Source organism: Styela clava, chromosome 1, assembly GCF_964204865.1.
Source record: "Styela clava chromosome 1, kaStyClav1.hap1.2, whole genome shotgun sequence".
Lineage (NCBI taxonomy): Eukaryota > Metazoa > Chordata > Ascidiacea > Stolidobranchia > Styelidae > Styela > Styela clava.
The window spans coordinates 235,381-251,419 of record NC_135250.1 but is presented as its reverse complement, the minus strand read 5'-3'; the positions used below and the strand labels follow the sequence as shown (position 1 = coordinate 251,419).

At 38.4% G+C, this 16,039-nt stretch overlaps 1 protein-coding gene across 1 annotated transcript; it reads right to left on the bottom strand.

Moving 5' to 3' along the window:
• Positions 1 to 3,638: 3,638 nt before the first annotated feature.
• On the bottom strand, positions 3,639 to 14,981 carry LOC120348527 (uncharacterized). Its single transcript, XM_039418677.2, has 9 exons — positions 14,582 to 14,981; positions 14,248 to 14,350; positions 12,790 to 12,956; positions 11,868 to 12,140; positions 10,636 to 10,834; positions 10,173 to 10,292; positions 7,031 to 7,215; positions 5,876 to 6,032; positions 3,639 to 5,068 (listed from the first exon to the last, which is right to left on the bottom strand). The coding sequence occupies exons 1-9, from the start codon at positions 14,929 to 14,931 to the stop codon at positions 3,719 to 3,721; spliced, it is 2,904 nt and encodes a 967-aa protein (XP_039274611.2). The 5' UTR covers positions 14,932 to 14,981; the 3' UTR covers positions 3,639 to 3,718.
• Between the last annotated feature and the right edge of the window lie 1,058 nt (positions 14,982 to 16,039).

Genomic DNA, 16,039 nt, shown 5'->3' with positions numbered 1-16,039 from the left:
GGATCTACTCAATATCTGATAATTTTATCGAACAACTAGTAGATTACAGTTAACTGACTGAAGGATTTTAAAAGTATTTTCAAATGATACGATGTTGTTTTGTAACAATAGACAAATCATTATGAATTAATAATGCGTCTGATTACACCTGTTATGAACTAATAATTAATGTCGGTAACTAGACACGAGTCACAGTTGACGATAAGCGCAGATGTTCAATGAGATCTAGTCTGTTTCCTGCGAAATCGACACGGTTAATCGGTGACTTTACGACATGTGGTTATTAGGGGTGGAATTACCCAACCGGTTAACCGATCCTAGACATTTATCAGGTACAATCATCCTCATCGACGAGGCGAATAGCTTACATGAACAACACGTGGTTATTAGGACTGGTGATGGGTAATCGGTTACCGGTTACTCATAATTAACCTTTTTAACGGTTAATCGGCTGACCGTTCATTGATTTTGGTTGAAGGTCAGAACTTCTGGAATACCCAGTAGGTTAGTCATCTAATACGGTGGTCCCTTTCAGCGCTATGCAATTAATGTCAATTGGTCGCATAAGAAGAAGTCGAAATACGTATATAAAACACAAAAAACGGTACTCAATGAATATGTGAACTAAGTTGGCGGATACCGGAACGTAGTATGTCTACCTGGTCAGGGTTAGGCCATAATTTTATTCCAAATTTCCCTATTTTAGTTCAATTACTATCACGACTCCCGTAGTATTTGTACCTGAAATTATGGCCTAACCCTAACTTGGTAGACATACTACGTTCCGGTGTCCGCCATCTTCGTTCACATAATTCTAGAATACCAAAAAAAAAAACTATACCAAAACGTATTTGTTAATGGTCTCTAAATGTTCAGCCATCGAGAGGGAAATCAAGGATATCACCTCACTCAGCAATAAATTGAATTGGGAATACCGAACCGGAATCCAGTCCTTCCGAACTTTAGTAGTGTAAGTAAAACGTCGTTTGTAAAAAAATATTCAACAAAATTTTATTCGATAACAAAATTTAAAATGTTCAACCATCGCGGGATTTACCGCGGAAATTTCAACTGGACGGTGATATGCAAACAGTATTATGATTCAACAATGACTCGAACGTGTCGCAATAATCACTGTTCTGCATAACATTATGAATCATAATAAGAACAGGAAGACCTCGATTCCATATAAGGAAAGTCAGCCATGCTAACGGGAAATGACCAATTTTTCGTCCTCCTGTGTGTCGTGTTATACCCGTGACATTTCACAATGCCGGTTGTGGCCCGAATATAATATGCACGCTATACCCAAAGCCTATCCTTATTATTAGGAGAATAAATTCGGCTAAGTTAAAAAATTCATGATTTGCAAACTGCCTTACTGCTTAGTGGATCAACTCACTCTGAACCGAAACAGCTTTATGATCCACCAAAATAGTTTTCATTTATCATGCATATCCACCAGCCATGTTGCCTTGCTATGTTTACTTTACAGATGTTATACGTAATGTGCCTTTCTGATAGTTGTTAAATTCCTGTTTTTGCTGTTCAAAAAGCGCCTTTCTCCACAATTATTGAAGCCACTGATTACAAAGATTGAGAACTTGAAGATGGTTGATGCCGTTAGGAGACTCTTATGTCGTTTATCTCTTTTCAAATCTTTCATAAGAACCAATATTTCAACTAAATGGAAACATATTTTATGATATATGCCATGGGAACACTTTATTAATGAATATAAAAAAATTTTACTGAGCCAAGCTTGTCCGCTGCAAACTCGATGCTCATCCGATAGCTCGTACCGCGTTGGTTGACATTTGATTGACCACTGACTACGACTTTACTGGGATGAAAATCACCGTGAACTATCAGCCGTTTAGGCCAAATTTTTGTTTCAAAATCGTTCCCTAGAGCTATGACTACGCGGAAGTTCTACCAGCATTGATTCCCAACCTTTTATGGAGAGGGGAACAGGGGCATCTGGTTGATAAACCCTGCTCTATAGTCGACACCATGACCGAATTGGATTCCTAGAAATGTCTTTTATCGCCGGTATTACCAAGGTATTCAATATACACATAGACATTCAATTGATGGTATGTATCCGGTGACCTGATCCATATTGTGAAATTGTTTCAAGACATTGCTTCGGGCATGTTCAAGTTATCTTTATCGCGACAATTTTATATTTATGTGATACATATTAACATCGGATATTGGAAGCAATATTTTCACAATCCACGCTACAAAACAGCAGCCTTTCGCTTCACTGCATGGCGGGAGCTGCCACAATTATATTAAAGTTGTAAACAAACGTTTTGGCTGAACCAGGGGTGGGAAAGGTTTTTGAACCAGGGGCCAGAATTTTACCCACCTAGTCTGGCGGTCAATGAAGGTGTGACGTAAAAAATTACATTTTATGAACAATATTTACAGTGTTACAAAGCAAAGGTCGAAAACAATATGCCTTGTGCGAAAACTAAAAATAACCCCAATCTCAACAAATTCTTTTATTTTTATTTTTAGCTAAAACACCGAAATTTGGTTTCAGTTCGGTAGTGGCAGCATCAGGCGGGTCAGATCGAATTACCCAACGGGCCGGACTTGGCCCGTGGGTCGTACTTTGCTCATGTCTGGGGTAAACGTTACAGAAATACATTTGTGTTAGTCCGCAGCAAGACTCTTGAATCAAATAGTAAATAGGCATGAGACAAGGGGAGGTAGTTAGTCTTGCGTAACACCAAATACAAGTAGTTCCTATAGAAAATGCAGATCTTTTAAACAAAAATGAAAAGTGCTTTATCATGCTTTTGAGAAAGACGGGCAAAAATTATATCTTAATTTACTTTATAGTTTTACTTAACAATAGCGCATAATAGTTATAATTGATTGCCTTAGTTTATCTAAGTGGACACAGACACGGGTGTGGTGTTGAGCTCAGACTGTCTTCTAATAGTGGCAAATATTTTAACTCCAACTCGGAGTTGAAAACCATTTCAAAATTTTTCGTCAAAAACTTTGTCGCATGCAAGATCTAATACATTTCAAGTTTTGTAAGAAATCTCGACGATTATCGCCTTGAAAAGTCTGAAATTTCGACTTCGAGGAATTCAGATTTTGACGTCGGGAGATTGTAAACACGACTCCACTTCAGACTACAATAAATACTCACCAACTCCGGCTCCGCATCCTCGGCTGCAGAGTAGCGTTCGCCATTTTCACCATCTAGCGACATCCAGTGGTCTAACACGAGATTGCTGTAATGAGCCTCAATCAATTTTGAATATAATTTGCTCAAACACGTAATGCTTCGCTAATCCCCGCGCGAGTCAAGTCGAGTCACTTGTGTTTCGAGTCTAAAGTCGAGTCAATCACTGGTCAAGTCTTTGAGTCCCAGTCCCAAATGACTCTAGCTTGTCCAACACTGCTCAGAAATAATGGATACTGATCTCTAGGTCGTCAAAGGCAACCACTAAAAAGTGAATAAATGAGATGTTAACATGAAATCGACTGATCAATGAGGATTTGAATGAGGAACCCAGCTTAGCCTGCGAGTGCTGGGCGTCTTGTCTTGAGAAAACATTTTTCATAAATTTGGTTTCAATGGACATATGCGACACAGTTAAGTTCTTTCATAAATTTATATTATGTTATTAAATATATATTTTCTATTATAAAATTAATGGAAATTTCATCTTTTATATGAAGATTGAGACATTCAACGCGATTTTTTATTCTTTAGGAGGCTGTTTTTCATTGTTAAATCTGGCATCGGTATTGGAGAAAATTTCTGCGATTGCTTCCTTGGAAGAGGAGTGCAGGGCTCAGTGCTGCTACTGTTGCCAGATTCAGGTTCTAAATCGTAAGTTTTTCTCGGGTGGATTGATGCAAGCACAGTGGTTTCATTTGAAAGTCTTTCATTTTGTTTAATATCTGGCAACGTGTTTTCATCACCATCATCGATTCTCATTGGAGGGGTCGTCGATAGTAAAGCTTTGTCGCTGCCTTGTCCGGAACTTGTTCGACTATATGAATTGTCTGTCTGTTTGTCTGGGGATTCTCTGGATGTAGAAGCACTAAATGGCTCGTTCGAGATAATCTCGCTGAGATCTAGTTTGGATTCTTGCTTTTTAGGCGAACATGGTAAGCTATTCCTTGATGTCAATACATGTGAACGAGTTAGAACATTGTCGTCGCTCACTGACTTGACAAAGGGAATTTTTGCACTTCTAGTGTTTTTATCAGGAAGAATGTAACTTTCTCCAGCCCTCGGATCTAGACTTCTTAAAATATCATCAAAGTCGCTAGTAAATGACTGAAAATCGCTTAGTTCATCTTTTTCTTCCAAATTTGGATTTCCAGGTAATCCCGGAAGTTTAGTCTGCCTGGAAGAAGATACAGGCATCACTTGACCAAGTATTTGCTCGTTCTTTAGTGATGCATAAGATGATCTTTGAGATTCTCCTCGGATTACTAAAGTTGAATCTGATTGACTGACAGCAACTTCATATTGCGTTTTTCTTTGTGAAGTTCTGTCCGAGTCTGTTTCTAATTTGTGAACATCTTTTCTAATAGAGTACCTATTTGCATTGCGTGTTGCAGGGATCTCGTTTTCCGCCATGTCACCAGTGACGCCATCACAGAATGAGGTCATAGCAGGAACGCTTGTATGTAATTGATTTAGCATTGGTTTTCTATGGTTTGTTTTAGATATCCAGGGCAATTTACTATCCACTGATTTTGATACGCTATTACCTTTAGGCCTCGAACTTCTAGGTTGCGAATTCGTAGAATGTTGGGTTTGTCGTTCGAGAAGTTCGATCGGAGGGGCGGATTGAAACGGTGTCGGCGTCCGAGTCAATAAGTCAATGTTTGGTATTTTTCGTTTTTTTCTGCGTTTTCGTCCCATTCTCCTTCCATTGATGACGTCATAATCATCTCCGGGGTCGTTGCCAAGCCACACTGTCACTGGTCTTGCGTTTTGATTGTATTCGTGTGACGTCATTACGAACCATTTATGACGTAATCGAAAGGTAACAACACAGTAGTAAGCGAATATATAGATGGCCTGAACAGAAGAAAAATACATTTTGTTGAAGATTTATTCTCTCTACTATACTCCACTTTATACTGTTCAACACGAGTACAATGGACACGAAGACAAACACCTAATACAAGGCTAAAATCAACCATTTCTTGTTCAACCACTGTAGTAGTTAACATCGGCCCTCCACGTCTTAGCTTGACACTAAGTTTGCCGAGCAGAGGGTGGACTAGCCTGATGTCGCTATTCAGTAATACAGGACCATGGACAAAAATTAAAAAAAAATTCTGTTTAGAAGATTCATTCCCTCCACTATACCTTTACGTTTCAACAAGATAGCAAATATTTCGCCATAAAAATGCACTTGTAACGACCAATTGAGTATCAAGTTTGCTGAAAATATGGCGGAATGTTCTGGCGGAAAGCAGCAAATTGAGAACCTTACGACTCCGAGGAAAAATACATAATTAATAGTATTTAGCGATTTCCTTAATTTTTGAGTGCTCAAAATTTTATTTGGCGACAACAATTTTCAAATCGATCTATAAATTCACTTCGTGTCCTATAGGCGCGTTGAACATACCCACGCTGACGACGCATGTCTGAGATCTTCAGTTCCAGCTCTTATAGGAATCGTTTCGGCCTACCTTGGGTGGTGTAATAAACTGGAGAGGCTGTTTTGGCCTGATAATATTGAAGCATGCAAATGACGTCTCTTTATCGGTGAATGCTATTCAAAGATTTGATCAGAGTGGGTGTCTCGTGAGGTTTGAGTTAAATTAAAAAAGGCGATGGAATATAGGCGAATGGGAATGAAAGTTTAACCTTTACCTGTAAAACGTTGAGGACGCAGAAAGTATAGATCAACGGCACCAGGCGGAAGTTGATGGATAATATCCCACACGCCCAGGTGGCGCTGACGAGTGGTATTAAAAATAAATTCCAATGCACTGCACTAAGGTAGTTCTGGGCTGGTTCGTTAGATTCGCTGAAAATAAAGTAGATCGTTATAGAGTTATTAACTGATATCAGTAACGTATCTAGGGTAAGGCAGTCGTGGCTAGCGCCATTAGCGCCGTTTGGACATGACAAATGTTTCGATAAAATAATTTTAACTTGGAAATATTAAATCTCATATTTTTATTTAATTAAATAATAACGTTCGAGTATTTCAATTCAACAACGGTCGTTAAAGATTGTCAGCCTACGATCAAGGGAGACATTTTGCACAAAGTTGTAAAATATATATATAAGCTTTCTGAAATACATTTTAAATCAGTAAGGACCGGGCTACACATATATATATATGAAAAATGCATGAAACTGAAACCGATGTTTCGGTTCTCTCTTGCGACCCGTCTATCAATTCTCTAATGTGCTGTCAGCTCGGAACCTTGTTTTAGGCAGACCGGGCGTAAAAATAAAATTGTTTTGGAAGTCTTCTAGATAGACGGCGTGTACAGTTGCACACGGGTATGAGAATGCTCATGAACACGTACGCTCTTTCATAACCGGCGCTATTGGACGAATCTGTGTTTTCTTTGTCATTAAGCGGAATACGGAATCAAATAGAAAAAGTTTCGGCTGGGCACTGATCCATTTCTGGCAATTAGGGGCGGCCTGTGAGTTATTGATCATGGTGGCTCAGAATGAAGCAAAAACTGCAAACTATTCATATTTGCGCTCTTTATTCGAGGTTTCAGTGATGATGTCATTTGGACAACTGACGCGCATATGATAATTTCTGGCATTTCAGAGATGCATGTGTCTCACAGTCCATTCACTCATAAGTTGTCGCGCGAGTTATCTTAAAATTTTTATTGAATTTTGAATAATTGTTTTGTTTTTCAATCACGGCTAGGTTTTCAAAAACATTCTGCCTTAGCAATCAAATCGGCACTACTAATTCTGAGAGTACTAAGACTTCATCTTTTCTCAGTATTTCTCTGAATAGAACTCTGCACAAACAAATACCATCACACTTACTCATCAGGAAGCGTTACCGACAACGTCTTCTGAGTGACTTCATATATTGGAGGATGAATCATCACGTTGTTATGGTAATCGTCATGGTTGGTTGAGTTGTTGCCATTTTTCATCCTGACGTATTTGTAAGCGTTGTAAGTGTCATCGCTTTCGTCGTCAGATGAGATATTTCCCAGTTGACCGTTCTGAAACGATAAATGATATGTGATCCCATGTGAGCGGCGTACTTTACCTATGTTGCCACCACGTGCTTCAGTTAAAACTCCATGCCCACGAGCTCACTACACAAGATGTAATTAATAAAATAGGTAGGCAAAGGCAAAATAGAAAGTGGCCTCTTGAACAGGGCCTCATTCGGAGTGAAAGCCGCGATGGAAAAAATCAAATGAAATGTCGACAGTTGAAGGAACACGACTCCCGCGGCACCAAGATCACCCTGCGCAGGTTCACAGCTTCGAATCTCACAGAGATAATTATGTGCAAGAGGATTGCTGGACTTTTCATCGTCAAAGATGGTTCACGTAACGCTATTCGGTTGCGGGTTCCTGCATCATCAAGTTCATGCCTCTGACAATTACCTGGTTAACTAATCCTACTCCCGGCTTAGACTGGTGAGCGGATAAGAGGCCGTGGTTCGCCACACGGTTAAACCGCTTTATCGACTTTTCTCTACCCAGGGATAATATGAAAACCTAACAGTATTCTATTCAACTATACTGCGAATAGAAAAGAGGTTTACGGATATATGAGAGGTTAGGAGGGAACTTTAGGGGAACAGCGCAGAGATCGTAACGATGGTTTGATGAATGAGATATTTGATATATGTTATATCACACTAATTCACATCATACTTTTAAAAATGGCTGTCATTTTGCACATTGGAATATCGGTATTCACCAGTTGGTATCGATCAAAGCTGGGGCATCTCAAATTAGTCTGCTGCTTTATCAGTGTTTGGGCCATGAATAATGGACACTGCGAAATTTAGTTATATCGCTGGTTCAAGCAGGGCATTGAATATTGCATCCTGTCTTGGATGCGTCACCACATTTACCGGGATCGTTCCAAACCAAAACAGCTAGTGTTGTAAACATCATGGTTGATTGGTTTACAGTCACGGATAATTGAATCTTTGTGGTTACTTGTTGCGCTCAATTTCACGACAAAATGATCCAATTTGTTTCATGTGATAATATTATGTTTACACTTTCAAGTTTTTATTTCTTTGTTGGATATACAATGCTCAATTTTAATGCATTAAAGTTATTGTTTTGAGTGTCCTGTACTATATATTCTAATGGTATGTGTCAGGAGTCCAAAGAACGAAATTTCGACTTTATATATGTCTGATAAAGCTATTCTTATTTCGTTACTCCCGTAGTATGTGCACCAAGTTAGGGTTAGGCCATAATTTTATTCCGATTTTCCGTATTTAAGTACAATTACAAGTTCGGGGATTGTCTGTGTTAGCCAAGTGAATATACCCCCTGCCCATAGGTTTCAGTCTCTTTACACAACTGGATGTAAAGTAGGGGAACAAAATTAGATACCTCACACACTTCAGAAGCGCCCTTATTTCTCTATCGACATTAATTTTAACCGATCCAATCTTGTACAACAAGTGCTGACAAATAACAAATATCTCTTTAGGAAATGAATTGATGTTCCGCGACGTACTCCAAATTATCCCGCTACGTACAGCTAGGGAACTTTAACACAACCGCATCAACCCTGTTACGTACTGGCTTCCTTCACGCCAATTACCAGCTTGCCTGTAAGATTTGTTTTTGCAAAGGTTCAAAACATTTCACAGAAAAACATGAATATTTGTTCTGTTATACTGCATTTTTGGTGAATAGTGCGTTACGTATTTGGGATATGGAAGTCACGCGTCTGGGATCTGAACAAGGATTATGGACTTTAGCAAATAAACAGGGTGGTGGTAGACTCAATAGACTTATTAGACATTCGGACTTGGTATCGGGAGAGCACAATTAATCTTATTGTGCGGCATTTGGGTGCTCTGGTTTTTCATCTGATTAAACCATCTAATCGACGTTCCGCTTGGACAAATATGAAACTCTTAACCCGACTCCTAGCATTTCTTTATTATTGTCACTTTTTTTTCATCTTTGTAGAAAGTATCTCAAAATATAAGTCTTTCGGATTCAACATTCGTCGCATACATATATCTAGTTTTTAAACTAAAAAGTGGAGAGATTGCCGATAGAAGAATTGTAATATTATCAGCCCCGAATAAATTTCAGTACGCCCTCGCCATGAATGTGACTGATAATGACCTTCGGCATTTGCAGGTTTTATCTACATCACATTTAATTTTCTAAATTGGTTGATCACTGCAGATTCAAAGTTGATTTGACGGGTTTTCTAACAGCCTGCGTCACTGTTTACCAAACTTTAGGCCTGACGTTGATGAATGGCCTCGTCACCCACTTTAGGTTCATGGTTGAATATTCGCAACAAAGACTTGCGCGGATAAACAAGTTCACGGGCGCGGGTGAGGTAAGATTTCATATCTATCAAAGGTAGCAAACCCGATAAAAAAGATGAAATTTTGTCTGGATATTTTGTACAAAAAACCAACCAACGCTCTATAAGTCAATACAACGGCTTAATCATATGGCGAACCAGGGCCTCTCGTCCGTTTACTAGTCCATGTCTGGTATGGAATTAGTTAGCCAGGTATTTTTGGCTTCAGATGCATAAACATATGTGCTAAAGATATAGATACTAATAATAGCAATGGTAGATTAAACAAAAAGCTATTAATCAAAGTAGTGCCACCGCCTTTTTTTAATCCACGAAACAATATTAGGGTGGTTTATGTCTAATCAAATTCCTTTTTCAGGCTCCACCTTATACTTCCTTTTTTTTAAGGAATGAAACCAAAAGCTATCACGACAAATCACATGGAGCACCCGTAAAATATTCATCGGAACATTATTAGAGACGAAATGGACGGATGCATAGTTTTCGTGTCCATACATTTGAGCTTTTCTCTCTTGTTTGCTTCCCTTCATATTTTGGATAATATGAGGGACAAGTAGTATATATTGACAGAATGACTTGTACTTTACATCGGTATATAAAAAGGCCATTCTTTCCCAATTCCTACTCTCACCATGATTGCGTTTCGGTTGTTTTCGACTTGCACCATCTGATGTGGTTTTCCACGTTGTGCGATCCTACTGTCAGTCCTCGCCAAGATTGGCGGAGTTGGCGCTTCGTCAGCTTCAACATTCTGAAATATTATTTTCTGTTAAATATTTTTGGGAACGAATATTATTTACGTCAGTGATTCAAACTGATATATAATGACAGGGTGGTTCATTATAACTTCAAAATAGAATCGATTATTTTTTTCGAATCGAATCTCGAATACTTGGAAGGTATTCAAAACTCTCCGAAACTGGACCAAGAGAGGCCGAAGTCTGATTTTTGCAACTTACTCCTGACTTTATGACTGACAAAGATTTGTTATTCTGAAACTGTGAGAGTTTCGAGTCAGATTCATGGAGACTTTGTTAGAAACAGCTCCGCCTATGGATGTATCTGTTCCCCATATTTCCTATATAGTCACCTACTTGAGTGTGGGGGTCTCCTGTGTTCATCTCAGCATCAGTCAGCTTAGTTCTCTCGTTTTGTTCTACAAGATTCTCTCGTTTTATTCTTTCTTTATAGTTCAATATTGCGAGCATTGTTGCGAGACAATGGAACAGAAAAATGGCTGGAAGTGGAGCTCCAAATACCCAAAGGATTTCATTGTCTGTCGCCAACCAGCAGCTGTAGTTGGGAAAAGTAAATTTAATAAAATCAAGAGAGCGATCCCCAAATAAATTGGCGCGAAAGCCAAAACGAAGTAGTATCAAAACTTTTACAGTGCCGGTAACCTGACAACCAGATCACTGAGATGTGATCACTGTGAGCAATTTTTAATTTTGATGACGTCATCACACAAAACCTCGAAGTGACAGACGAAGTCCATAGAACCACAGATATTTTTGAAAGAAATAAAATAAAAAATAGCCTTTTAGCGGCAATAACAAACTTTAACTACTAAAAATTCCAAAGCAATTGGTAAAAGAAAAACGAAAAAACTATCCGCAGGACCACTTTGTTGCCGATATCATTCACGTAAATATTACCGCTATGCCATCGCAATGGGCAATAGAAATTTATTGAACGCTGCTTCAGAATAGTGGAGTAGGCCACAGACGGATGTATTTGAATTTTATCCGGCATATAATTTTTTTAGAATATATCAGGTAACATTCTCTCTTAATTTTTAAAATCAATCAATCAATTTTAAATTCAAAATTTTATTTCAGGCACTAGAGTTTTTTTTTATTATTTTGCGATTTTTTGATAACTCTGCATTTTTTGGTAAACTTTTCGTCATTAGTAGCAAAACGAATTCAGCAATTGCTGAGTAATAAGAATTAAACGAGAAAGTTAACGTGAATTAAAAACATAAGACATGATGGTGCAAACTCATCAAATAATATACAACATGTGACCTCAGCTCAAGTCGGAGTTTTCAATAAAAACAGATTAAATCAAAACCGATCTTTGCATAGATTTATCTTGGAAATAAATACTACAATACTAAATGGCTTCCCCCAACACCAATCTGAAACAAATATCTGGTAACTAATCCCACACCCGACATGGACTGGTAACCGGACGAGAGGCCATGGTTTGTCATATGATTAAGTCGCCTTATCGGCTTTTTTCTATCCCGGGATAAATATGTAAATCCTCACATTCTATCATCTCATTAAAAAAAATTGGGGTGAAAAAAACAAAAAATATTTACTTTTGCGATCTCCCGTATCCTTGTAAAGCTGCCGGTACAGTCGCCCCGATAAACATCGCAGGCCCTATCCAGCCGATGACGTAGTACGATAGCAATCGTGAGACGCAACACGATTCTCCTTGTTTTAGTTTCAATAATTCCTGGTCGTTGTATACTTGATCATTCCCGCTAGATGGTGTATTAGAAGGTTCCCCTATGTTTTGGTCTTGGGTGACGTCATCATTCACCGATTCGGTCGGTCGGCCACGGTGACGACCGGTGCGAGGATGAAGCCTGTTTAATGAGAAGATTGTTTTTGAACATGGCCATGGTTCAAATAATGACAAATTAATCGCATGACATTAAATTCAGAGAAGTTGCCGAAACTTCAAATGAGGCCTAATCAAGAGACATAAAGTACCACATGGGCGATATCACCTTTTGACGAAAAATATGACGAAGAAACCCATGACGAGCTACTCTCTAATTATGTGTAGCGCGTCACCAGAATACAAGAATGCAAATTAACTATGCTACTCGGTTAGCATGGGATGACAGACAGGGGTGCGTGTGCTGTTTCAGTGAATGGCACCGGTTAGCTGAGCACCAAGTTTGTCGAAAAGATCTCTGTACAAGTTTGACGGAAAACCACGTGGTCGCGCAATATACGCGAAATAAGCAAAATTTGTGTTGAAATATCGGTTTCGTTAGTATTCAGATTTGAATTAGAAAAATTTATTTTGAAATAGAATGAAGCAATAACTTTGTAGCGGCCTCGTTCATCTTTAATTAGTAACAATTGGGAATCGATTGGTCTGGAAGTTGCCGAGAAATTTCCACAAAACAATAATTTAGCAAAACGATCCTTAAGTCCACTTTGTGTCCCATAATGAGGCTGGCATTAGGTTCTGACCCATACAGCTATTTAGACAAGTTTACTCACTTATGGTTATAGCCAGTAGCAGGTTGTTGCTCAATTCCAATGACGCTGACTCTTCTTTTTTTCCGTCTTCGTTTATGATTAGTTGTGAAGTCACTGCCGACCATCGATAAATGAAATAAATGAATTCCTTCTAACATCAACCAGGTTAAACCGACCAGGATTGAGAACTGTAAGAGATAAATGCAATTATTATATGAACAAGAAGGCTATGCTTAAATAGATGGACACGAAAGTTAAAACGAAGTAGGTTTACAATCTGTCACAGTAGATTATCGGTAATGCAGCCTTCACGACAAAAGCGAAAGCTGCCTCAAGGTGCGCAAGGTTATTGATGACGTCATGGCACACACATAACGAACCTCGTAGAGCCAACAGGAAGTTTTGAAAGACATAAAATAGCCTCCTAGTGAAAAATACAATTTTTTACCACTGAAAATTTCAAAGCAATCGGTCCATTTCGTGTCCGAAGTTTTAGAAAACCTGTAAGTACTTCAATCCCTGGACAATTTCTCTTAAGCAAATACGGCTCCACAACAAGTTTGAGGGTTTAGAATAATAGTTAAAATAGAGATATAACTTGTTCATGTTTTTAGGTTTTTCTGCTTATTTGACGAACACGAGAGCGATGCTCAAATATATGGACATGAAGACCAAAAAAGTAGTAATCTGTCACAGTAGACTACCTGCACTGTAGCCTTCACGATTTCGCCTAACACAAATGATGAACCGCCACAATGTGATGAATTTCCTAAATTTGATGGAGGCATCGCACTCAAAAAACGAATCCCATGGAGCCCACAGAACTTATGAAACAAAGAAATAAAAGTAAGAGCCTTCTAGGGACAAATACAACCTTTAACCTTAAAAATAACAAAACTATTGATCCAGTAGTTAATGTAAAATGCGAGTTAAGAACGAGAAAGCGATGCTCAAATATATGGACACGAATTCCAAAATAATGTACTTTTCGTACCGTACCTATCGCTATCAATTACTCTACGAGTTTCGCGTAGCGTTGTGTCAAATCGAAAACAGCCGTCACGCTTGGCGTATTGAAACCTTGTTCCCATAAAAATAAAAAAAATATAGTGACATTTTGGATGAAATATCAGATATCATAGAATTTAGGAATAAATAAAAGTGATAGCCTTGAAGCGAAAAAATACAATCTTTAACCACTGAAAATTTCCAATCAATTGATCCATTAGTGAATAGGAAAAGCGATAATTTAATATAAACAAGAAGAAAAATATCAACAACAAAAACAAAATAAAAAAAAACGATCAATAGGCGCAATAACTGACTTTTACCGACTCGAACTCAAGACAAAATAATTCTTACTTCATGGCTTCGGAGAGCTTGGATGGATTTACTGAAATGTCTTTTGGATCTTTTGATTATATAGATTTTTTACTCCCGAGTACTGGGGTTACTTAATTTGCATAAATATTTTCTCACCTGCGTTGCCATGGATACTATCTTGCACTCAGTGGACCCTGCTGTACGATCTGATCCAACGAGAAGGAGAATATGTGACGTCATAAGGGAGAAACAAACATTACTAAAAATAAGGAAATGAATGTTACGGTGATATCAGCTGTTGCGCCATTACTCAGACCAGCGTTTCTAACTTTTTTTGTGAAGTATTACAGGAAGTAAAGACGTCGTGACTTCGAGAAGAAACTATTGTCATAAGGGTTATCGTCAGAATTAACGATACTTCAAGTGCGGTACAATGCGCGTTGTGCATTTGAAAATTTGAACTTCTGATTGGCCATGAAGGTTCACTCACCAGTGTATATGGGATCTGACTCCTCGCATTCCCATTCCAAATAATAATCCAATTATACAGAAATAAATAACAATGGCGGCTATAGATCCAGCTAACGTCACAGTAGAAATTATTGCATCATTTTCGTCAGCACCCGTAGTTGTCATAGCTATCGTTGTCCTTGATAATGTGACGTCATTAGTTGACATTGTAGTATTGTCATTCACTAAAGTTGTGTTTGTGACGTATGTGACGTTCATGTCTACAGTAGAAGTGACGTTTCTGACATTCAAATATGTCGAATTGTTTGTGACGTATGTGCTATTTTTCGTCACTAATGTGACGTCATAATATGCTATCGTCGTCGTCATGGTTACCTCTATTCACAGTACATTAATTTAAATAAATAATAAAGATAACGTCATCTGGAAATCAATGAATTGAAAACTGAACTACTATAAGTAACTGATTGTAGACACAATGTTTTGAGTATTTTTTCACTTAAATTTTCCCACCAGAGACTGTCGAGAATTATAAAACATGCAGTAACATGGCAGTAAAAGACATTACTCGCATATGAACTCAACAACTTTTAGAATAACCGAAAATAAAATTATTCAAACTGCCATAAACTGATACAAATTGTTTAACAAATCAACGACCATCACTGCGATGGTTTATACTTCAACACTAACGCATCGCAACCCTTTAATCATGAGCTTAACCAGACGACTGGTTTTCTATTGTTTAGGTTACCCTGTCTAGATACCATATTAATACTACGCACGTATTACGTGCTCACTCTCTTGACCGTAAATGCGTTCAGAAATGGCGACTAAGCGTCTACGGCGTAGCGTTTCACTAAAATTTAAAAGGAATGTGATTGGATCCAATACTAATTTTAGTCTCGAAAATCGTCCTAAACTTTCTTCCGTGGCAGTATTGACTAGAATTGATCGAGTCTCGTACTAACTTCTACCTACCGACGCACTTTTTACAATAAACTTAACAACCATGTATAATAAAAAGCGATTGTGCATTAATTAGTGGACGTGGTTTTATAGTAGTTACTTTGTTATATTTAGGGTTCGAACATCTTTCGCAACACTGAGACGGACACGAGTGAACCGGAGTTCTCTACCTTGCACTTTCGTAATCATTAATCCATCATGAAAACCGCTAATCCATTACGCTTATAATACAACCAAATTCACCCAGGTTTGGACCCAGATGACCAATTCTGCGGGCAGATGATTGGCAGCCTCACCCTGCGAGATCCAATTAGTTCAGCACGCGATGTAGCAATGAGCCAGCGGAAACTGTCATCATCATTATTTATATCAGATTACGTATGGTTTGATCCAAAATGCACAGTTACATGTGGTTTAGCTCTTATGCATTTTGACCGATTTGCAGCCGATAAATCTAGCGTGGGGGAGATGACTTCGACAGCTTACTCTGCTGCCACTTAAGAAAGTC